At 44.6% G+C, this 25,754-nt stretch overlaps 1 protein-coding gene across 1 annotated transcript in view; it reads right to left on the bottom strand.

Annotated features, from left to right (window-relative positions):
• The window catches only part of LOC118361484 (CYFIP-related Rac1 interactor B-like), a 58,344-nt gene that overhangs the window by 15,109 nt on the left and 17,481 nt on the right, over positions 1-25,754 (bottom strand). Inside the window, exons 3-5 of the mRNA XM_035741460.2 lie at positions 4,618-4,700; positions 4,138-4,259; positions 3,783-3,888 (exon numbers count right to left, since the gene is read on the bottom strand). Of these exons, the coding sequence (XP_035597353.1) occupies positions 3,783-3,888; positions 4,138-4,259; positions 4,618-4,690 (301 nt within the window). The 5' untranslated portion in view covers positions 4,691-4,700. The remainder of the gene's footprint in view (positions 1-3,782; positions 3,889-4,137; positions 4,260-4,617; positions 4,701-25,754) is intronic.

Raw genomic sequence — 25,754 nt, 5'->3', positions numbered from 1 at the left:
TGTTATGTTTGGAGGAAAAAGGGGAGGCTTGCATGCTGAAGAACACCATCCAACTGTGAAGCACGGGGGTGGCAGCATCATGATGTGGGGGTGCTTTGCTGCAGGAGGGACTGGTGCACTTCACAAATTGGCATCATGAGGCAGGAACATTATGTGGATATATTGAAGCAACATCTCAAGACATCAGTCAGGAAGTTAAAGCTTGGTCACAATGCTACCAAATACTAATTGAGTGTATGTAAACTTCTGACCAACTGGGAATGTGATGAAAGAAATAAAAACCTGAAATAAATCACTCTACTATTATTCTGACATTTCACATTCTTAAAATAAAAATTGGCGATCCTAACTGACCTAAGACAGGGAATTTTTACTAGGATTAAATGTCAGGAATTGTGAAAAACTGAGTTTAAATGTATTTGGCTAAGGTGTATGTAAACTTCCGACTTCAACTGTACATATGGACCAGCGATGTCAGAGCGGAACGGACTAAGACAGTAGAATAGTATAGAATACAGTATATACATATGAGATGAGTAATGTCAGACATGTAAACATTAAGTGACTAAGGGAAGGGCTGTCTCTCGGGGTTGGGGTGGAAGGGGATGGAAAGATCACCTAATCAGATGGAGATGAGACATGAGTCTAATTATCTCATTGTAATGAGAGACGTGGGAGGTGCTCCATTCATCCAGGCTTCCTGCCATTGTTTTGACAGTAAGTAAATATGAAGACTTTACATGACTTTAATGGGGTAAACTACACAGTTCTGTAGTAACAAGCTAGGTAATGGAAAATATAAAATCACTCCCCCACTAGTATCCTGGCCAGCTGTGCATTTCCCAACATTGCCTTTCTGTAAATGAGGAGAGTGACCTAACGCAGTAGACACCCAAATGCTTTTCCGTTTGCATTTCCATGTCTCAAGATAGCCAACAAAAGCACCAAGATGCTCACCATAAATAAACAATGGCAAAACACACAGAGATCCGCAGACACACAGAGATCCGCAGACACACAGAGATCCGCAGACACACAGAGATCCGCAGACAGAGGGTTTTGCAGAGACGGACTGCGAGCTGGCAGTGCAGTCCAGTAAATTGAGCATGTTGGCTATTCTGTAATGACCCCCCATCTGCTTGGGACAGCGCATTGCTTCTGCTGTAGCGAGGAGGAGAGGTCTGGTTAAAAATGGCCTTAGTGATGCAACAGAAGTTGAGATGGGGCTGCTTTTAGGACTTGAATCGAGGCACTCTACCATGTCTGGAGTCTGGAGGATTGGGGGGGCGCGTCTGATCCCTTCAGGTCACGGCAGAGCAGGCGAGCGGAATGTGGGCACGTAGACTAGGCAGGCGCTGCTCAGCTCTGTTCACATTGGGAGAGGAGGGGATGGGTGGGAGGGTCAGAGGGTTGGCAGGTATTCACTCCAACCCTGCCGTCAAAGGACTCCTGTCATGGACACTTTATTGGTGGAAGCTTAACATTTATTGAGTAATTAAGCTACATCGTGCACTATTTAAAGTGCTTAAACCTGAATGATGAGTGACACAGTTACAATATTGTGGAAGGTAGTTTCTAATGTTCGGAACATACATTTCTGGGGGGGGTAATAACACAAGAGAGGTCTGATAAAGCCATCTCTCAGCCAGCAGCCATCCTCTCTGTCTGTCTGCAGCCGAGCCGGCCTGCGGAAAAGGTCGGCGAGCATCTCTTATGTCAGGCAGGAGGCAGCTGAGGCAAAGGTGGCCCCCGGAGTCAGAGTAGTGGGGCGGACGGACGGATGTGTGGGGAGACGACCTACTTCATTATATAACACACACAGATACACACACACAACATGGCCTTTGTGGGCTGTTGCCCACTGTGTTCATTAACTGACGGCAGTCACAGCTAGTCGCCACTGTGATTAAGGGGTTAAGGTCGGCGAATCAGCAATGGACAGACTGCTGGTCACCGGTAAGCAGACAGCACTAGGCTAGGCTAGCATCCCCTCTCTATCTCACTCTCTCAAATGAAATTGTGTTAGTCACATGCGCCGAATATGCGCTGTGTAGACCTTACAGTGAAATGCTTACTTACGAGCCCCTAACCAACAATGCTGTTCAAATTCTGGGGGGATAAGAATAAGAGATAAGTAACAAGTAATTAAAGGGCAGCAGTAAAATAACAATAGCGAGACTATATACAGGGGGGGTACCAATACAGAGTCAATGTATTGGGGCACTGGTAAATTGAGGTAGTATGTACATGTAGGTAGAGTTATCAAAGTGACCATGCGATAACAACAGAGAGTAAGAGTGGTGTAAAGAGGTGGTGGGGGGGCTGCAAATAGTCTGGGTAGCCATTTTACTAGTTGTTCAGGAGTCTTATGGCTTGGGGGTAGAAGCTGATAAGAAGCCTCTTGGACCTAGACTTGGCGCTCTGGTATCGCTTGCCGTGCGGTAGCAGAGAGAACAGTCTACGACTAGCTGGAGTCTTTGACCATTTTTCTGGCCTTCCTCTGACACCGCCTGGTATAGAGGTCCTGGATGGCAGGAAGCTTGGCCCCAGTCATATACTGGGCCATTCGCACTACCCTCTGTAGTGCCTTTCCGTCTGAGGACCCATGCCAAATCTTTTCAGTCTCCTGAGGGGGAATAGACTTTGTTGTGCCCTCTTCACGACTGTCTTGGTGAGCTTGGACCATGTTAGTTTGTTGGTGATGTGGACAGCAAGGAACTTGAAGCTCTCAACCTACTCCACTGCAGCCCTGTCGATGAGAATGGGGGTGTGCTCAGTCCTCCTTTTACTGTAGTCCACAATCATCTCCTTTGTCTTGGATCACGTTGAGAGAGAGGTTGTTGTCCTGGTAGTTTAATCTTCCATGTAACTCGTCGATTTTATTCTCCAAAGATTGCACATCTGCTAGCAAACGAATGGAGGGAAATGGGGGTTTATTCGATCGCCTACTAATTCTCAGAAGGCAGCCTGACCTTCGGCTCCTCTTTCTCCACCTTCTCTTCACGCAGATCACGGGGATCGGGGCCTGTTCCCGAAGAAGCAGTATATCCTTCACGTTGAGCTCGTCAGAGTCATGAAAGAAAGGATTCTGCTAGTCCGTAGTGAGTAATCACAGTCCTGTGTGTTAAGAAGTTATTATCGAACATAAGAGACGGTAGCGGCAACATTATGTACAAAATAAGTAAAAAAATTCCTACAAACAACGCAAATAAACAAACAAAAAAACACAATCGGCTGGGGCCTCGTAAAAACGGAAGCCTTCTTCTCAGGCGCCATCTTACATTCCTTTCCATGGTAATGAGGAGTCCTCAGCTCTGGGAGGGGGTGGGTATCACATCTAGCAACGCAAGCAAGCATCCCATTGATGATGGCTAGGAGTGTGTGCACTGTGCATGTTTGTGTGTGTGTGGTTATGCATGTTAATTTCTGCAGTTCAGCAGCTGATATCGCTGATGTGATTGCGCATACAGGCGATTAAGGTCATGAGAGGAGTGTGTGTATCTTACATATAACCACTAGAGAAGCTGTAGCTAGTGAACCTCTAGTGCAGGCGTGTATCTGACCTTTTACACAAAGCTCTGAAGGACACGTCACTAGTCTCAGGCAGGTGTGGGTGTTGTTCTGTAGGGCTACATATCTAACCTGAGGCTAAGAACAGGGGCTGTATGCATCAAGCGTCTAGGAGTGCTGATCTAGGACCAGGTCGCCCTGTCCATGTCATCTTTATTAATTGTGATCTTATAAGGAGAAACTAATCCTAAAATCAGGCCCCAGGTACGTACCTAATCTCTGGGAGAACTGGTAGAACTTCTTGAGTTTCCCCACTAGGGGTACCACGGCCACCCACGCTGCCTTCTGTAATGCCTCGTCGGTGGGGTTCTGGATTGCCTGGGGGACAGGAAAGACAAAATGTTGAATAAAGTCTGAAGTTAGTTAATCCTGAGTTAGTAGTTGATCTAGTTAGTAGCGTCTCAGAGTAGGACTGCCGATTTAGGATCAGTTTGGCCTTTTAGATCACAATGACAACAATTACATGGACATGGGTAGGATTTGATCCTAGATCAGCATTCCTACTCTGAGACGCATGGCCCGCTCCCTTGTATGAATGAAGGTTTGGTGATGCTTTTAGTATTTTACCTCTCTGATCTCTTGACCCGCTCCCTTGTATGCTTGCAGTTCGTCCAGGATTCCCCTAGCATCCTTCAGCACCAGGTCCACCTTCTCCCACACTTCTCGTTCTGCGTCTGTGGGCTGGGCATCTAGTGGACACAGGAAGACAATCAAGTGGGTATTTCTATGTCTGGTAGGGAGTTTACAGATATAAGTGAAGAGGTTCTAGGTGAGTAGGCTAGGCTAAATCCTCATTGTTATTGCAATGCAGAAATTCAGTGTTGTGGAAGGTAGTTTCTAATGTAATATCATGTTCGGAACATCCAATCCTACCATAACAGCATAGCTAAGAGAAGAGCTGATGATGCAAATGGGAAAGAGATTAGGTGCTGTAGCCTCTGTGGGTGAGGAGAGGTAAGAAGAACGAGGGCTAAAATAAGTATGATTGGAAGTTCACGTGTGTAGATAGGGATTGTAATAAATAAGCCCTCCCCTGCAAAAACATACTTTCAAAATCGAGGAAGAAATTGGGCTCCTGTTCCAGATCTGTGCAAGTCAGGACTTTTAGCAGGTTCCCCATGTTACGATACCTGTTGAGACAAAGCGAGAAAACACAACAATATGGTTTAACATGGGTGGAGGCAAGTACACAAAATATATGGGTTTGTTAGTAGTGGGAAGTAGCAAGTGTTGTGGTATTGAGGGGGCTGGCAGCCCTGGTTCCTCCTATGAGCCCCGATGGGCCCTCTGAGACACTGTGTGGTTTTCCTGTACCGAGCGCTGGCCCACCAGATGTCCCCAAAATGCCCACCTCTCCTAAAATAGAGGACATTTTACAGGAATCATTCTGCCTCGGAGACCAAGTCCAACTGAGTGTGACTTCTCCGCTTTACTCAATTCCCTGCAGATACGCATTTATATCTAGCGTTTACTAACAGCCGTTATATGCAAACTGGTCTGTTAAATTAGCTTTTTTGTTCTGTCACACATACCCTGTACATGCACATGGATAAATTCAGATGTGAACCTAACAGGGTTCAGAGTTCAGATCCTGACCAATGACTGTCCTCACTATAGCAAATGACTCGATCTGATTATCATGATCTGATTCCCAGCGCAAAAGTGAGCCATTGTGGTATGCCAGCAGCATATCCCACTGCTGGCTTGCTTCTGAAGCTAAGCAGGTTTGGTCCTGGTCGGTCTCTAGATGGGAGATCATATGCTGCTGGAAGTGATGTTGGAGGGCCAGTAGGAGGCACTCTTTTCTCTGGTTATAAAAAAATATATATCCCAATGCTCCAGGGCAGTGATTGGGGACATTGCCCTGTGTAGCGTGCCGTCTTTCGGATGGGATGTTAAACAGGTGTCCTGACTCTCTGTGGTCACTAAAGACCCCATGGCACTTAGTGTAAGAGTATGGGTGTTAACCCTGGGGTCCTGGCTAAATTCCAAATCTGGCCCTCTCACGGTCACCTAATCAAATTGTATTTGTCACATGCGCCAAATACAATAGACCTTACAGTGAAATGCTTACTTACAAGCCCTTAACCAACAATGCAGTTTTAAGAAAATACCCTCCAAAAAAGTAAGAGATAAGAATAACAAATAATTAAAGAGCAGCAGTAAATAACAATAGCGGGTAAATATACAGGGGGTACCGGTACAGAGTCAATTTGCGGGGGCACCGGTGTCTAGGTAATATGTACATGTAGGTAGAGTTATTAAAGTGACTATGCATAGATAGTAACAGAGAATCAGCAGCGTGGGGGAGGGGGGGCAATGCAAATAGTCTGGGTAGCCATTTGATCAGCTGTTCAGGAGTCTTATGGCTTGGGGGTGGAAGCTGTTTAGAAGCCTCTTGGACCTAGACTTGGTGCTCCGGTACCGCTTGCCGTGTGGTAGCAGAGAAAACAGTCTATGACTAGTGTGGCTAGAGTATTTGACAATTTTTAAGGCCTTCCTCAGACACCGCCTGGTATAGAGGTCCTGGATGGCAGGAAGCTTGGCCCCGGTGATGTACTGGGCCCTTGCAGTCGGAGGTCGAGCAGTTGCCATACCAGGCAGTGATGCAACCCGTCAGGATGCTCTCGATGGTGCAGCTGTAAAACCTTTTGAGGATCTGAGGACCCATGCCAAATCTTTTCAGTATCCTGAGGAGGTTTTGTCGTGCCCTCTTCACGACTGTCTTGGTGTGCTTGGACCATGTTAGCTTGTTGGTGATGTGGATGCCAAGGAACTTGAAGCTCTCAACCTGCTCCACTACAGCCCCGTTGATGAGAATGGGGGCGTGCTCGGTCCTCCTTTTCCTGTAGTCCACAATCATCTCATTTGTCTTGATCACATTGAGGGAGAGGCTGCTGTCCTGGCACCACACGGTCAGGTCTCTGACCTCCTCCCTATAGGCCGTCTCATCGTTGTCGATGATCAGGCCTACCACTGTTGTGTCATTAGCAAACTTAATGATGGTGTTGGAGTCGTGCCTGGCAGTCATGAGTGAACAGGGAGTACAGGAGGGGACTGAGCATGCACCCCTGAGGGGCCCCCGTGTTGAGGATCAGCGTGGCGGATGGGTTGTTACCTACCCTTACCACCTAGGAGCGGCTCGTCAGGAAGTCCAAGATTCCAGTTGCAGAGGGAGGTGTTTAGTCCCAGGGTCCTTAGCTTAGTGATGAGCTTTGAGGGCACTATGGTGTTGAACGCTGAGCTGTGGTCAATGAACATTCTCACATAGGTGTTCCTTTTGATCAGGTGTGAAAGGGCAGTGTGGAGTACAATAGAGATTGCATCATCTGTGGATCTGTTGGTGCGGTATGCAAATTGGAGTGGGTCTAGGGTTTCTGGGATAATGGTGTTGTGAGCCATGACCAGCCTTTCAAAGCACTTCATGACTACAGACGTGAGTGCAACGGGTCGGTAGTCATTTAGGCAGGTTACCTTAGTGTTCTTGGTCAGCTTGCAATTGGCTCATCCACCCCCCCCTCCTCCTCTCTCCTGTAGCTATTCCCCAGGACGTTGCAGTAAATGTGAATGTGTTCTCAGTCAACTAACCTGGTAAAATAAAAAAAATGTAATATATTGTTCTGTTTGTGAATGCCAAGTGGACAAAAAAACGGAATTTCAATCTCTGGTTGTTTTGCAACCAGTCAGATTTCATGGAAGCGAGGCAGTTGATTCCGAGAAGCAGAGGGGTGTGTGGGGAGGGGAGATAATCTCACCTCAGAAGGAGTAGTGTGAGAACTAAGCCCACTATCCTTCCCCAGCCCCTCTCACTAGTGTCAATATGAGGCACACAGATTCACCCAGTTCCTGGAAAAACCACAGTTAAAACCAACCCCCAAACCAAGCAGAGGGAAACCACTGTTGTAGAGTTCTGGGAGAGGGAACCCCTGCTGTACACACTGTCGGGTAAGAGGCTCCCATGTTTTGTGTGTGTGCACACACACACCTTATGGATGTTCCTAATACAGTTAATTCCTAGCCAATGACTCATATTTAGGGCAGAATTAGAGTATGGTACAGGAACACACATTCTGTATGCGCTACTGTACAACACAAAACTTTCCAGTCTCGAGGTGCACTTAGACTGCCTGTCACAGCACTGAGTCATTCCCTAGAAGGCCATGTTGAGGAAATAGAATAAATATGGAAAATATGGACCAGACAAGCATGTACAGTTCTGCAGAATCGGACAAACTGAAGCATTCACACTGCCCAGACTCAGGAGCTAAAGAAGTCTATGATTGCCCCTAAGGTATTTGGTCTGCTCCTTTTATGACTGTAGTCTATTGGCGATATTTAGAAAGCATCTCAATGCAGGAGTGCTGATCTTTGTACTGTACTGAGAGACAAAGTTCAAATGGCATTGGATCAGGGGTAGAGTGAAGATGAGATGAGAAAAACTTTATTGTCCCTGAAGGTACATTTTCTTGGGCATTTAAGTGCTGTTGCTGGCTAGTCGTGACACTGAGCTAGACTGGCGACACCTTGTGACAAGGTGGAGAAGGCTGAGAGATTCCACCTTGGTGACAGGGTGAATACTCTGATTACTGGTGGCAGGTTAAAACAAACTCAGTGGCTGAGTGAGTGCTGGTAAACCCGAGTAAGCTGATTAAGGTTAAAGTCTAGGTAAAGCTTAGTGACAGAGTGAAGCTCAGTGACATGTGGAAAATAATTGCCAGTGATTGTGAATGAGCGCAGAAGCAAGGTAATTGAAAAGTGATGACTAGAGACAAGATAAAGTTATAGGCTAGTCACTACATTTTTCATCCTTGTGGTTGAATAACTCATGATGAATAAATATAAGTATTGTTCTTTTAAAAACAAGTCTTGGTGTAATCATTTGAAGGAGGCATCGAGGACACATTTGTCTTCGCCTGTACACTAGTACCCCCTGCAACTTTCGTGAATGACCTCTCCCTCTCCCTGCACTCGCTGAACCGGTTTCCATGTTACCCACTGCCCACCTGGGGCACACCCACCTGCCACCTGCCACGCCTGGCTCTTTCATAACACTCTCCGTTAACGTGACCTGAATGATGCTGCTACACCTCACTGGGTACCTTCCTACTACCTTATACGGGTGGTAGCCACATAGCGGAAAGACGGGAGAGATGACAGCGTTGGAAAGGAAAAGAACAGAGGCATCGTTTCAAGTCTTATTAGTTTGTATGTACGGGATATGCATGGTGCACATCGTCCAACGAAATGCTTACTTGCAGGTTACTTCTCGACAATGCGGCAACAATAAGAAATAGTAAAAAAAATAAGAATACAAAGAAAGTAAATGAAAGTAGAATAGAATAAACATTTTAGCATGAGTGTAATACAGGATTGCATCATTTATAGTCCAATAGTTACACGTGCATTGGGGAGGGGGGCGGGGTGATGGGCAAATGTATAACTTGAGCAGTACAATAAGAATCTGGTAGCAGCGGTTGTGATGTGTGCTAAGGTGAGGAGAATCAGAGCAGGTGGTCAGTACAGTTTAAGTGTTCAGCAATCTGATTGCTTGGAGATAGAAATGGTCTCTGAGCTTGTTGGTATCAGACCTCATGTACCTCAATGCTGAACTGCAGTCAATGAACAGCATTCTCACGTAGGTGTTCTTCTTGTCCAAATGTGTTACGGCCATGTGAATAGCGATGGAAATGGCATCTTCTGTGGATCTGTTGGAGCGGTAGGCTAATTGGAGTGGGTCCAGTGTGGGCCATGACCAGCCTCTCAAATAATTTCATGATGACCGAGGTGAGTGCGACGGGGCGATAGTCATTTGGGCATGTCCCCTTGTTTTTCTTGGGCACTGGGACGATGGCGGTCTCCTTAAAGCAGGTGGGGACTACAGAGACCGTTTGAAGATATCAGCTGGTATTCACTCTTCAGAGAGTTTCCCCACGTCAGCCTCGGAGAGAGAAAACACCTGGTCGTCAGGAGCAACGAGAGTCTTCCTGGAGCGGCTCGGTACTGTTGAGGGGAAGACAAGGGAGGAATCACCTCGTTGATTATCCCCAGAAGGAGGGGAAGGGGTGAAGTCACATCACCATGTTGTTGAATGACTAGGCCTTCCCAATGCCTCTCCCCTAGTCCTCTACTGCCCCCTCTCAGAGAGGCTGAGTGACTGAGCTGAGTAGTATGAGGCATGGTGCCACTACCAGGCTCAGAGAGTTAAACACAGCTCCTTCGCTCTCGCTCAGTCTACATTGAGGTCATTTTAAGGACGGGGATTTGCGGTAGCTTCGGCTCCGCATTTCAAAGTCCAAGAGAAGATCCTCCAGCTTATGGATAACCTAATGAGAGATGAAATGAGGACAGGCTTTCTTTCTTTCGCTTTTTGCCGCGCCAGCAGAAATAATTTTGGTGAATGGTTGAATTACAGACCCCCAGGTTCTCATTCAAACCAAATTAAAAGCTAAACCCATTAATGATAACTAAAAAAAGCTATATATCAAACTTTTTCTCGTATATTGCAAATGTTTCTATTTTGAGCCAAAGTGTATGTACCAGTGACAAATGGGAAATGGTTTTCAAATCAAATCAAATTGTATTGGTCACATACACATGGTTAGCAGATGTTAATGTGAGTGTAGTGAAATGCTTGTGCTTCTAGTCCGACAGTGCAGAAATATCTAACAAGGAATCTAACAATTCCACAACTACTACTTAATACACACAAATTAAGGTAAAGGGATGGAATAAGAATATGTACATATAAATGTATGGATGAGCGATGACCGAACGGCATTGGCAAAATGCAGTAGATGGTAATAGAATGCAGTATATACAGATGAGATGAGTAGACATGTAAACATTATTAGTGACTAGTGATCTATTTATTAAAGTGGCCAATGATTTCAAGTCTGTATGTAGGCCTCTGTGTTAGTGATGGCTGTTTAACAGTCTGATGGCCTTGAGATAGAAGCTGTTTTTCAGTCTCTCAATCCCAGCTTTGATGCACCTGTACTGACCTCGCCTTCTGGATGGTAGCAGGGTGAACAGGCAGCGGCTCGGGTGGTTGTTGTCCTTGATGATCTTTTTGGTCTTCCTGCGACATCGGGTGCTGTAGGTGTCCTTGAGGGCAGGTAGTTTGTCCCCGGTAATGCGCTGTGCAGACCGCACCACCCTCTGGCGAGCCTTGCAGTTGTGGGCTGTGCAGTTGCCGTACCTGGCAGTCATACAGCCCGACAGGATTCTCTCAATTGCGCATCTGTCGAAGTTTGTGAGGGTTTTAGGTGACAAGCCCAATTTCTTCAGCCTCCCGAGGTTGAAGAGGCACTATACTATTGCGCCTTCTTCACCACACTGTCTGTGTAGGTGGACCATTTCAGTTTGTCCGTGAAGTGTACGCCAAGGAACTTTTAAAAAAATCGTCCACCTTCTCCGCTGCTGTCCAGTCGATGTGGACAGGGGGGTGCTCCCTCTGCTGTTTCCTGAAGTCCACGATTATCTCTTTTGTTTTGTTGAGTGAGAGGTTGTTTTCCTGACACCACACTCCGAGTGCCCTCACCTCCTCTCGGTAGGCTGTCTCGTCGCTGTTGGTAAATGGTTTGTGGTAATGATCCATTGCTCTAAATCATGTGAGATGAAGAGGTGTAGAACATTCAGTGCAGTGCTGAGAGGAGAGGAATGCAAGAGAAGAGACAGGAAGGGGGTGGTTTTGCGCCCATTCATTGGTATTGGAGGTTCTGATATGTCAGTGGGAGTCCCGGGCCAGCGGACAGGGTGTGGTTGTTTTTGGATTGGACCCCCCACTGGGCGATCGTGTGCTCACAGAGAGGAGGGGGGGTTTGTCTAGGGCCAGGGTGCCCTGCTTTACAACCGGGAGCCAAACAACACTCTCCAATTGGCTAAGCCACACTGCCCCACCATGTGCTGTATCCATGGACTCAAAAAAAGCTGGTGCCATTGAAAACAAGCAACCAGCCTATCAGAGGCGAGCTTGGAGAGAGATGGTACGGTGGTGGTAAGACTTCAAAGCACATGAATATATTAATACAGATGAGGTCCTGCGCCAAAAAACTGCGGATTAGGAGGGGAGCGAGGGGATCTGGTGAACAGGCAGTGAAGGAATGTTTTTTCCAGCTTCCAGCACTAAGTGAATAATTTCCCTGAGCAAAATGCAACTTGGTTTTTGCCAAATTGCTGTCATGTTCTGAAATAAAATAAAAACTAAATGACAACTCAAATATTTATACTGACAATATTCCTGTATAAAAAATATATACTTTTTTATTTGAGAGCGGACTTGCACAGCCTAGGAGAATGAAACAGTGGAGGAATAACAATAACAACATGAGTGAGGAGATCTCGGTGTCAGCCCTGAAGATCCTAATATTCAGTGCCACCCCCATTGAACATGGTGACCCCCCCAGGATGGCATTCCTGGAGTCACACACCTCCGTACCCCCTCCAAGGAAACGCCCCAGAACACTGCTGGACTTGAGGCTCCGCGTCGGCTGCGATGTCCTATAAAAAAAACAGCTCATTGCTGCAGGGGGATTATAGTACTGACATCCCACTACTACACTATTCTCTCTCTCTGCAGCAGCGTGAGGATCCACTCTTACTACGGCAGTGATGACAAGCCATCCCCATTTTTTTCCTCTTCAACCTACAGACAAAACTCCATAATGACAAAGCAAAAACAGGTTGTTTTTTTTTAATACATTTTTGCTAATTTATTAAAAGTACAAAACTGAAACACCACATTTACAAAAGTACTTAGATCCTTTACTCAGTACTTTGTTGAGGCACCTTTGGCAGCAATTACAGCCTTGAGTCTTCTTGGGTGTGACACTACAAGCTTGGCACAGCTGTATTTGAGGAGTTTCTCCCATTCTTCACTGCAGATCCTCTCAAGCTCTTGTCAGGTTGGATGGGGAGCTTCGGTGCACAGCTATTTTCAGATGGTCTCTCAGGTTCAAGTCCGGCCTCTGGCTGGGCCACTCAAGGACATTCAGAGACTTATCCCGAAGCGCCTCCTGCGTTGTCTTGACTGTGTGCTTAGGGTTGTTTTCCTGTTGGAAGTTAAAACCTTCACTCCAGTCTGAGGTCCTGATCGCTCTGAAGCGAGTTTTCATCAAGGATCTCTCTGTACTTTATTCTGTTAATCTTTCCCTTGATCCTGACTAGTCTCCCAGTCCCTGCCGCTGAAAAACATCCACACAGCATGATGCTGCCACCACCATGCTTCACCGTAGGGATGGTGCCAGGTTTCCTCAGACGTGACACTTGACATTAAAGGCAATCTTGATTTCATCAGACCAGAGAGATAATCTGGTTTCTGATGGTCTGAGTCTTTAGGTGACGTTTGGCAAACTCAAAGCTGGTTTTTGCTGTGACATGCACTGTCAACTGTGGAAAATTATATAGACATGTGTGTGCCTCTCCAAATCATGTCCAATCAATTGAATTTATCACAGGTAAGGATCTCAAGGATGAATAATGGAAACAGGATGCACCTGAGCTCAATTTGGTCTCATAGCAAAATACTTATGTAAATAAGGTATTTTTGTTTTTTATTTTTCATAAATGTGAGAAAATGGGGTCATTATGGGGTATTGTGTGTAGATAGATAAAAGAAAAGAAGAAAATATTTAATACATTTTAGAATAAGGCTGGAAACGTAAAAGTATTGAAAAAGTCAAAAGGTTTGAATACTTTCCAATTTTGATGGAAATGCAAAAAAAAAAAGGTATTTAGATAAGGATGTAGGATGTATACTGTGTGTCTACAATATGTGACTATGATATGTGGAGGTGTATTTGAGGGGGGGGGGGGTACTGCAGTGGTGGGAGCAGAGCAAAGAGGAAGGCAGCTTTAAACTTGACCTAGATTCTCAGGGTGACAAGCCACATGGCATTAGCCCAGTCGACCAGGACCAGATCCACCGGAGCTCGCTGCTCTCTGACACTGGCCCGATACGACAGGCAGAAAATGGGGGAGCACTTCCCAAAATGAGGCTGGCACGCAATTCTCCCCATGATGAGCATTGCTGCAGTCAATGCACGTGTTTTATCTCCCGTTTTGCATCAACGTAGCCTACTACTTTCACATTTTAACACTCATCAAATTGAGGCAAACTACAATTCATCCTTAAAGCTGCATAGTTGAAGATAAAAAAAAATAAACCTTTGAAATCCAAAGCGACCAACCAAAGCAGCAGAAATCACAGAGAGAGAACTGGGGGATGAAACCAGGAGATTCAGCTAAGCCCTACTCTATGGACTGTACCTGATCAAAGCCAGAAACCATGGAAACAACTACAGTCGGCTACACATATACGCTCACACACACGCACGCACGCACGCTCGCACACACACGCTCGCTCACACTCGCTCACACACACACACCACTTTGTATTCCAATACTTGCGAGGACTTTTTACCGTAACCTTATCCCTAACTTTAACTCCTAACCCATAATCTAACCCCTAATCCTAAAACTGCCTTTTTAGAAGTGAGGACTGGCCAAATAGCCTCACTTCTCTGAATTTCCCTTGGTTGACCACTGTTGTGAGGACTTCTGGTTGTTGCAACTATAGTAAAAAGTGTTGGGAACACACACTATTCTTCAAGAAGCAATGGCTATACCTAGATCATTAATTCAAAAGTTTTTAAAAAATGGATGTACGAATCCCAGATTGCCCCTTTAACTCTCTCTGAGTAGTTGAGGCAGTATTTGGTATTTGATTAGGATCTCCATCAGCTGTTGCAAAAGCAGCAGCTACTCTTCCTTGGGTCCACACAAAACATAATACAGTACATCATTAGACAAGAACAGCTCAAGGACAGAACTACATACATTTTTAAAAAAGGCACACATAGCCTACATATCAATCAATGCATACACACAAACTATCTAGGTCAAATAGGGGAGAGGTGTTGTTGCTTTATTTGTTTTTTGAAACCAGGTTTGCTGTTTATTTGAGCAACATGAGACGGTTTTCTTGAATTTATTCTGGATTTGGGGACTAATTTATAGTCCATAAAGACAGAGCAACCTGAGGATCACTGCAGTGCTGTGGTGACCTCTCCGTGCACGAAGAAAGAAAAAACACGCAGCGACTGAAATATTCTTAATGTTTTTTTTTTTCATTTTCTCACAAGAGCAACATCAGTACTGGTGATGAGAAGTCCCCTGTAGCCAGACACTGTAATATGGGGACATGACGTGTGCAGGCTGAGGTTCCGGGGCTTAGTTGTTGTACTGCCACTTAATAACAGAGGAGGTGATAGAGAAAAGTTGCTGCCACAGAGGCATATTATATCCATGCCTTCCTTGCAGAGAGCCCAAGAGGTCTGAATGAACAACTTCTGTTAGTTTGCTTCCTGTAAAACAACAGTCGCGCAATTCTTTGTATTTTGAAGCCCTTATGGAAAACAATAGAACATTTATGTAAATAACGTATTTGAAATAATGAATGTAAATAATATATGTAAATAATAACTGTGCAAAAACAAAGCAGTAGTACAATGTGGAGTCATCTACAAATACGGGTGAATGTCTATTGTTCTCCAAACTCTGACAAAGGGCTGCTGCTGAAACGTGACAGTTTATTCTGACTTCTGCTGCTAAACAAATACATTAGAACTTTCAGTGAGTTTCAAATCAAAATCAAATATCATTTGTCACTGCGCTGAATACAACAGGTGTAGGTAGACCTTAACATGAAATACTTACTTACAAGCCCTTAACCAACAACGCAGTTCAAGAAATAGAGTTAAGAATATATTTACTAAATAAAATAAAGCAATAAAATAACAATAACGAGGCAATATACAGGGGGTACAAGTACTGAGTCAATGTGCGGGGGTACAGGTTAGTCAAGGTCATTTGTACATTTAAGTAGGGGTAAAGTGACTATGCAGGTAGGGGTAAAGTAGATAATGAACAGTGAGTAGCAGCAGTGTAAACACTCCACTACAGCCCTGTTGATATTAATGGGGGCCTATTCGGTCCTCCTTTTCCTGTAGTCCACGATCATCTCCTTAGTCTTGCTCACATTGAGGGAAAGGTTGTTATCCTGGCACCACATGGCCAGGTCTCTGATCTCCTCCCTGTAGGCTGTCTCATCGTTGTTGGTGATCAGGCCTACCACTGTTGTGTCGTCAGCGAACTTAATGATGGTGTTGGAGTTGTGCCTGGCCACGCAGTCGTGGGTGAACAGGGAGTACAGGAGGGGACTGAGCACGCACTCCTGAAAGGCGCCCGTGCTGAGCATCAGCTACCTACCCTCACTACCTGGAGGTGACCCGTCAGGAAGTCCAGGATCCAGTTGCAGAAGGAGGTGTTTGGTCCCAGGGTCCTTAGCTTAGTGCTGAGCTTTGAGGGCACTATGGTGTTGAACGCTGAGCTGTAGTCAATGAACAGCATTCTCACATATTTGTTCCTTTTGTCCAGGTGGGAAAGGGCAGTGTGGAGTGCAATTGTGATTGCGTCATCTGTGGATCTGTTGGGGCGGTATGCGAATTGGAGAGGGTCTAGGGTTTCCGGGATGATGGTGTTGATGTGAGTCATTGGGTTTTCCTTCGTTCAAGTATATGCCTTTTGAACCCAGCACCCAAATACTTTTTGTTACTACAAACACTTGAGCTGAGCACACCAATCTCTTTCTATGACCTCTCCATGCAGACAGCTATAACATTGGGTGTAATGGGGCAGAGAGCAGAACTTCCCCACAGCCCCATAACCTGTGGGGTGGTAATTAGTGAGGGGTGGGTGACGATGAAGGGGGGCGCAGGCTGCATATCGTAGGTCACATGTCGCAGGCCCCAAACCATCATTACACAAATTACATTTTGACTGTGTTTGAGTCATGGACGCAACACAGCATACTGTATCACACTTTATAGTTGGCAGAATATAGGCCTATATATCAGCATCTCTTAGAGACTGTGTATGACATTTTATATGAGAAGTACATACAGTACACTGCACATGTAAGTAACAGATTCAGTATTATTTATTTTTTTGCTTCTTTGAACCCTCACAAGATAAAGGGTGGGGCACAGTGGAGCTTGCTGAGGAGATGGGGAGATGACGGTTATCAGTACAGACGTGCTGGTATCTCGATTATAATGCATTGAGCGCCCTCTGGAGGTGATGAACAGAAATGCATAGAAGACCTTGAGGAGGAAGAGCGACCACTCCCAAACTCTGGGCCATGCTAGAGGTATTACACATGCCAGCTTCAGCTACAAATCCTTTAGGTACCACAGCAAACTCAGATGAATAAATATCTCAAATTAAAACATTCTAAAATCATAACACATGCACCAACCCTGACATTGAAACGTTACCATAGAATTTACATGCATAATGTGGACTAACTTTCTAGTAAAACCACATTGGATTAATTAGCATAACCTGTTGGATATAAAAATGTGTTATATGCCAGTTAGCAGACACTTTTATCCAAAGCAATTTACAGTATTGCATGCATATATTATCGTTTGGGTGACCACAGCAGGAATTGAACCCACAAGCCGGGTGTTACTAGCACCATGCTCTACCAACTGAGTTGGGTCTCAAAGCCGTGGAACACACAGAATGTTCGACATCTTGTCATGCATGCTGCAGCCCATCCTTTAAAATGGGGACATTTCCTCAGCTCTCAAACACTGCAGCAACTCCTCAGATTAGCAGACATCTTGCCATGTACTGCATCAAGGGTTAAGGGGGGCTAGTGTTCAAATAATTGGATTAGGGCACCACCTTGTGCCATGTTGAGCTACAGGAAGAATGCAACATTAATTTGGGCAGTGGCACTAACAGTGATATTGTAATTTATATGGCCTGTCCTACAGAACAGACGTATGCTAGATCAATAGAAGAGATAGACAGAGAGGAGATGCAGAGAGAAAGAAAGACACAGACAGATAGGAGATGCAGAGAGAGAGAGAAAGAAAGACACAGACAGATAGGAGATGCAGAGACAGATAGGAGATGCAGAGAGAGAGAGACAGAGAGAGACAGAGAGAGACAGAGAGAGACAGAGAGAGACAGAGAGAGAGAGAGAGAGAGAGAGAGAGAGAGAGAGACAGAGAGAGAGAGAGAGAGAGAGAGAGAGACAGAGAGAGAGAGACAGAGAGAGAGAGACAGAGAGAGAGAGACAGAGAGAGAGAGACAGAGAGAGAGAGACAGAGAGAGAGAGACAGAGAGAGAGACAGAGAGAGAGAGACAGAGAGAGAGAGACAGAGAGAGAGACAGAGAGAGAGACAGAGAGAGAGACAGAGAGAGACAGAGAGAGAGACAGAGAGAGAGACAGAGAGAGACAGAGAGAGACAGAGAGAGAGAGAGAGACACCGAAAGAGACACCCAGAGACACAGCAAGAGACACCCAGAGACACAGAAAGAGACACCCAGAGACACAGAAAGAGACACCCAGAGACAGAGAGAGAGACACCCAGAGACAGAGAGAGAACACCGAGACATAGAGAAAACACAGAGACAGAGAGAGACACCGAGACAGAGAGAGACACCGAGACAGAGAGAGACACCGAGACAGAGAGAGACACCGAGACAGAGAGAGACACCGAGACAGAGAGAGACACCGAGACAGAGAGAGACACCGAGACAGAGAGAGACACCGAGACAGAGAGAGACACCGAGACAGAGAGAGACACCGAGACAGAGAGAGACACCGAGACAGAGAGAAAACACAGAGACAGAGAGAGACACCGAGACAGAGAGAGACACCGAGACAGAGAGAGACACCGAGACAGAGAGAGACACCGAGACAGAGAGAGACACCGAGACAGAGAGAGACACCGAGACAGAGAGAGACACCGAGACAGAGAGAGACACCGAGACAGAGAGAGACACCGAGACAGAGAGAGACACCGAGACAGAGAGAGACACAGAGAGAGAAAACACAGAGAGAGAAAACACAGAGAGAGAAAACACAGAGAGAGAAAACACAGAGAGAGAAAACACAGAGAGAGAAAACACAGAGAGAGAAAACACAGAGAGAGAGAGTCGTCATCTGCCTTTGGACTAAAGAGCAGAAACCTGGACTTCACCAAAGAAATCAGAAATACAGACATTGTCAAACATGGTATAGAGGAGACGGACCCAAGGGTTTCCCTCTTGGTCACAGGGAGCTGGTAGCCCCATCCACCAACCTACCAGGTGTGAAACAGGGAAGGGCTCAGGGGGTATGCTAACTTGGTATGGAGCAGACCTAACTCACTCCATTAAATTAATCAAAACAGGAACATTTTACATTTGGCTAGATTTTCAAAAGGAAATTATTTTAACAGAGAAAAATGTCATCCTGTGTGCTACCGATATCCCCCCACTAAAATCCCAATACTTTAATGAAGACATCTTCTCCATCCTGGAGGGGGAAATCAATCATTTCCAGGCCCAGCGACATGTACTAGTCTGTGGCAACCTAAATGCCAGAAACGGACAAGAACCTGACACCCTCAGCACACAGGGGGACAAACATCTGCCTGGAGGTGACAGCATTCCCTCCCCCATATGCCACCCCCTAGGCACAACATAACCAACCAAAACGGGTCACACCTCCTGCAGCTCTGTCGCACGCTGGGTATGTACATAGTCATTGGTAGGCTTCGAGGGGACTCCTATGGTAGGTACACCTATAGCTCATCTTTCGCAGTAGTACTGTAGACTACTTTATCACTGACCTCAACCCAGAGTCTCTTAGAGCGTTCAGTCAGTCCACTGACACCCCAATCAGATCACAGAAAAAAAATCACACTACTTGGAACAGAACAAAACTCAAACATGAGGCAGCAAAGCCAAAGGAACTGAATAATATTAAGAAAGTCTGTAGAATGTAGTGTGGAAACCTACCAAAAAACTGTTAGGCAACAACAAATTCCTTTTAGACAACTTCCTGGACAAAACGTTCCACTGTAATAGTGAAGGTGTAAACTTGGCAGTAGAACGTCTAAACAGCATATTTGACCTCTCAGCTTCCCTATCAAATAAAATAAAAATCTAACAGAAAACCAAAGACAATGAACAACAATGACAAATGGTTTGATGAAGAATGCAAAAAAACTAAGAAAGAAATTGAGAAACCTGTCCAACCAAAAACATAGAGACCCAGAAAACCTGAGCTTACACCTTCACTATGGTGAATCACTAAAACAATACACCACAGAAAACAGCAACTCGTCCAAGCCTTCCCCATTTCTCCTTCTCCCAAATCCGTTCAGCTGATGTTCTGAAAGAGCTGCAAAATCTGGACCCCAACAAATCAGCCGGGCTAGACAATCTGGACCCTTTCTTTCTAAAATGATCTGCCGAAATTGTTGCCACCCCTATTACGAGCCTGTTCAACCTCTCTTTCGTGTCGTCTGAGAATCCCAAAGATTGGAAAGCAGCTGCGGTCATCCCCCTCTTCAAAGGGGGGGACACTCTTGACCCAAACTGCTACAGACCTATATCTATCCTACCATGCCTTTCTAAGGTCTTCGAAAGCCAAGTCAACAAACAGATTACCGACCATTTCGAATCTCACCATACCTTCTCTGCTATGCAATCTGGTTTCAGAGCTGGTCATGGGTGCACCTCAGCCACGCTCAAGGTCCTAAACGATATCTTAACCACCATCGATAAGAAACATTACTGTGAAGCCGTATTCATTGATCTGGCCAAGGCTTTCGACTCTGTCAATCACCACATCCTCATCAGCAGACTCGACAGCCTTGGTTTCTCAAATGATTGCCTCGCCTGGTTCACCAACTACTTCTCTGATAGAGTTCAGTGTGTCAAATCAGAGGGTCTGCTGTCCGGACATGCTGGCAGTCTCTATGGGGGTGCCACAAGGTTCAATTCTTAGACCGACTCTTCTCTGTATACATCAATGAGGTCGCTCTTGCTGCTGGTGAGTCTCTGATCCACCTCTACTCAGACGACCCCATTCTGTATACTTCCGGGCCTTCTTTGGACACTGTTAACAACCCTCCAGGCAAGCTTCAATGCCATACAACTCTCCTTCCATGGCCTCCAATTGCTCTTAAATACAAGTAAAACTAAAAGCATGCTCTTCAACCGATCGCTACCTGCACCTACCCGCCTGTCCAACATCACTACTCTGGACGGCTCTGACTTAGAATACGTGGACAGCTACAAATACTTAGGTGTCTGGTTAGACTGTAAACTCTCCTTCCAGACCCATATCAAACATCTCCAATTCAAAGTTAAATCTAGAATTGGCTTCCTATTTCACAACAAAGCATCCTTCACTCATGCTGCCAAACATACCCTTGTAAAACTGACCATCCTACCAATCTTCGACTTTGGCGATGTCATTTACAAAATAGCCTCCAATACCCTACTCAACAAATTGGATGCAGTCTATCACAGTGCAATCCATTTTGTCACCAAAGCCCCATATACTACCCACCATTGCGACCTGTACGCTCTCGTTGGCTGTACCACGTTCATCTGTACAAAACAATAGTACGCAAGTTTAAACACCATGGGACCACGCAGCCGTCATACCGCTCAGGAAGGAGACGCGTTCTGTCAACTAGTAATAAATGTGCCTCGCTTCATACTCGTCGCCAAACCCACTGGCGCCATGTCATCTACAAAATCCTGCTAGGTAAAGTCCCCCCTTATCTCAGCTCGCTGGTCACCATAGCATCTCCCACCTGTAGCACACGGTCCAGCAGGTATATCTCTCTAGTCACCCCCAAAACCAATTCTTTCTTTGGCCGCCTCTCCTTCCAGTTCTCTGCTGCCAATGACTGGAACGAACTACAAAAATCTCTGAAACTGGAAACACTTATCTCCCTCACTAGCTTTAAGCACCAACTGTCAGAGCAGCTCACAGATTACTGCACCTGTACATAGCCCACCTATAATTTAGCCCAAACAACTACCTCTTTCCCAACTGTATTTTATTTATTTATTTATTTATTTTGCTCCTTTGCACCCCATTATTTTTTTCTACTTTGCACATTCTTCCATTGCAAAACTACCATTCCAGTGTTTTACTTGCTATATTGTATTTTCTTTGCCACCATGGCCTTGTTTGCCTTTACCTCCCTTCTCACCTCATTTGCTCACATTGTATATAGACTTGTTTATACTGTATTATTGACTGTACGTTTGTTTTACTCCATGTGTAACTCTGTGTCGTTGTATCTGTCGAACTGCTTTGCTTTATCTTGGCCAGGTCGCAATTGTAAATGAGAACTTGTTCTCAACTTGCCTACCTGGTTAAATAAAGGTGAAATAAAAAATTTAAAAAAGAAAAAGAAAATGAAGGAACAGCACTTCAGAAATCAGCTCAATGTAATTGATGAATCCATAGACTAACCACTTCTGGGAAAATTGGAAAACTCTAAACAAACAACACGAAGAGTTATCTATCCAAAACGGAGATGTATGGGTAAACCACTACTCCAATCTTTTTGGCCCTTTAACAGAGAACAAACAGCAAAAACATATACATGATCAAATACAAATCTTAGAATCAACTATTAAAGACCACCAGAACCCACTGGATTCTCCAATTAAATTGAATTAACTACAGGACAAAATAAAAACCATCCAACCCAAAAAGGCCTATGGTGTTGATGGTATCCTCAATGAAATGATGAAATATACAGACAACAAATTCCAATTGGCTATACTTAAACTCTTTAAAATCATCATTAGCTTTAGCATCTTCCCCAATATTTTCAACAGCAACCTTGGGAAAATCCTCTGCATTATCATTAACAGCAGACTCATACATTTCCTCAGTGAAAACAATGTACTAAGCAAATGTCAAATTGTCTTTTCCAAAATCACTGTACAACAGACAATGTATTCACCCCGCACACCCTAATTGACAAACAAACCAAAACAAAAGGCAAAGTTGTTGTTGATTTCAAAAAAGCCTTTATCATCTTCCATTACCTATGTATGGAGATGTGGGGCCATATGTTTGCAGGGGAAAATGGAAAATGCCTTCAGGTACTGTTCTCATCAAATATATATATATATATATATCTCCTTCATCAAGACAATCCACAAGTCAGCTTTGAATAAATATTTGCTATGTTGTAGTGTTGTCTACAATGCTTCCAAAAGATTCCAAGGCCAAAGAGCCGTAATCGACAGAGACTGCTGAACTACACTGAGCAAGTAAAATACGCCTAAACCATGGAGCCAGTAAGCAAAGCTTCAATACTAGTTAGGGATAAAGCATGTTAAACATATTCATAAACCTATTTGTACAAACTATTCAAATGCATATCTCAAGATCTTTAAATGTAGGTTATACCTTATATTCTCCATCACCACCTGGTGGCACTATTGCCTAGTTGTATTTTTTTGTATAAAAATCTTGGCTATACCTCTTACGCCTTGATCAGACCGACAGCAATCATTGCGTTTTGGTCTACCAGAAGTACATTCATTTCCATTAGAATGCTGCGTTTACCTTGCAGCATTGAGTTGCAGAGGCAGTTGCAGTTTATTCTGTGTGGTGCATATGTTGGACTTATCCAATGTGTGCATGAAATTGTATGTGCAGACTTGACAGAAAGAGTAGCAAAAGGTGAATGTTGAACTTTCCACTAAAAATGTTGGACTACATAATAAAAAAGTTTGACTGCAGAATTTATTAACCAGCATTGATGCCATTACGCTGTCGGTCTGATTGAGGTGTAACGTGGCGCCGAATGTCATGCATTTGAAATGGGGACATCCACAATGGACTGGAATCACAACGCCCCCTTGAAGGCTCCGTTGTGAGACGGACACCGCATACCTTACAATTTTCCAAACTTTGTGTCTCCTTCAGCCCAGCCAGAGTCTGTCAAAGAACAGGAAGTTACCAAAAAGAAAAATGTGAAAATATGCAGTTTGATACCTTTATGGGATATTTAACAACTACCCAATCCTATATATACCCATTCCAAATACACATTGGCTGTTAAGCCGATAATATTGTATGAATGTTGCCTCCTGTTGAAATGTATTGTGATGGTAATGACGTTTGGTTTTGATGATAGTTATTAGGTGGCGGTAGCTAGCTAATTGTATCTTCAACCTAGCATTGTTTTTAGCTAGCTAGCTGCTCTGTAGTGCAAGCTAGATTGACTTGCTATAAAGTTAGAGAAAAAAGTTAAGTAACTAAACAAAACGTTTTATTATCACCTGAAACAATATTTATCCTGTCTTGAATGAAAAGGTCACATTTTGCAATCTCAAAAAAGAAATGCGATCTCTGACGAGAGAAAGGCTTGTTTCCATCTTGCGTTACAAACACAGACAGCATGAAGATAGGCAGTGGTGTAAAGTACTTAAGTAAAAAATAGTTTAAAGCACTACTTAAGTAGTTTGTTGGGGTATCTGTACTTTACTATTTGACAACTTTTACTCCACCACATTTCTAAAGAAAATAATGTACTTTTTACTCTATACATTTTCCCTGCCACCCGAAAGTACTTGGTACATTTTGAATGCTTAGCAGGACAGGCAAATGGTCCAATTCATGCACTTATCTAGAGAAACATCCCCGCTCATCCCTACTGCCTCTGATCTGGCGGACTCACTAAACACAAATGCTTTGTGCCGAAAATTGTGCAGTTTGGTTTGGTTAATATAAAGAATTTGAAATGATTTTTACTTTTACCTCTGCCTTTGTGCAAGGAGGAGCAGGAGGGGCACTGCCAGAGCCCTGCAAAATGACCTCCAGCAGGCCACAAATGTGATTGTGTCTACTCAAACGGTCAGAAACAGACTCCATGAGGGTGGTAAATGAGGGCCAGACGTCCACAGGTGGGGGTTGTGCTTACAGCCCAACACCGTGCAGGACGTTTGGCATTTGCCAGAGAACACAAAGATTGGCAAATTCGCCACTGGTGCCCTGTGCTCTTCACAGATGAGCACAGGTGACAGACGTGACAGTCTGGAGACGCCGTGGAGAACGTTCTGCTGCCTGCAACATCCTCCAGCATGACCGGTTTGGCGGTGGGTCAGTCATGGTGTGAGGTGGCATTTCTTTGGGGGGGCTGCACAGCCCTCCATGTGCTCGCCACAGGTAGCCTGACTACCATTAGGTACCGAGATGAGATCCTCAGACCCCTTGTGAGACCATATGCTGGTGCGGTTGGCCCTCGGTTCCTCCTAATGCAAGACAATGCTAGACGTCATGTGGCTGGAGTGTGTCAGCAGTTCCTGCAAGAGGAAGGCATTGATGCTATGGACTGGCCAGCCCTGAATCCAATTGAGCACATCTGGGACATCATGTCTCGCTCCATCCACCAATGCCACGTTGCACCACAGACTGTCCAGGAGTTGGTGGATGCTTTAGTCCAGGTCTGGGAGGAGATCCCTCAGGAGACCATCCGCCACCTCATCAGTAGCATGCCCAGGCGTTGTAGGGAGGTCATACAGGCACGTGGAGGCCACACACACTACTGAGCCTCATTTTGACTTGTTTTAAAGACATTACATCAAAGTTGGATCAGCTTGTAGTGTGGTTTTCCACTTTAAATTTTGAGTGTGACTCCAAATTCAGACCTCCATGGGTTGATAAATATGATTTCCATTGATCATTTTGTGTGATTGTTGTCAGCACATTCAACTATGTAAAGAAAAAAAGTATTTAATAAGAATATTTCATTCATTCAGATCTAGGATGTGTTATTTTAGTGTTCCCTTTATTTTTTGAGCAGTGTATAAAAACTAAGGAAGAACTTTTCACTTCTCAAACACCAAACTCCGTCCTTGTCTCTTTGGTCTGTTCCCGGAAGTATTTCGATGTTGCACCTCGAAAAGTGTGTGGTAATACCAGTGACATGGAATTGAAAGACAGCTGAGCTATGTCCTATAAACATTTGTTTATATCTAGTATATTTTCTTTCATTATGACTTTTTTTTAAACTCAAAATGTCACTAAACCACGTCTCAAAATATGTCACTAAACCATGACTCAAGCCAATTTCATGGTACTGACAGTGTTCTACAATATATATATATATATATATTAAATGGTTTGCAATATAAAATGTCTTAGATATTTATTAACAATAAAACACTTCAATTAAAACAAAACTGTGTCATTATCTGACACGTTTAAGTGTTTTTCTTGGTGGTTAAGGGCGTCATATAATGACCAACCACACAGAACATATTAAATTAAATTTGCTTATTAAGTCCTAGACTGA

Source organism: Oncorhynchus keta, chromosome 28 (genome assembly GCF_023373465.1).
Source record: "Oncorhynchus keta strain PuntledgeMale-10-30-2019 chromosome 28, Oket_V2, whole genome shotgun sequence".
Lineage (NCBI taxonomy): Eukaryota > Metazoa > Chordata > Actinopteri > Salmoniformes > Salmonidae > Oncorhynchus > Oncorhynchus keta.
This window is presented reverse-complemented; position numbering and strand designations above follow the sequence as displayed.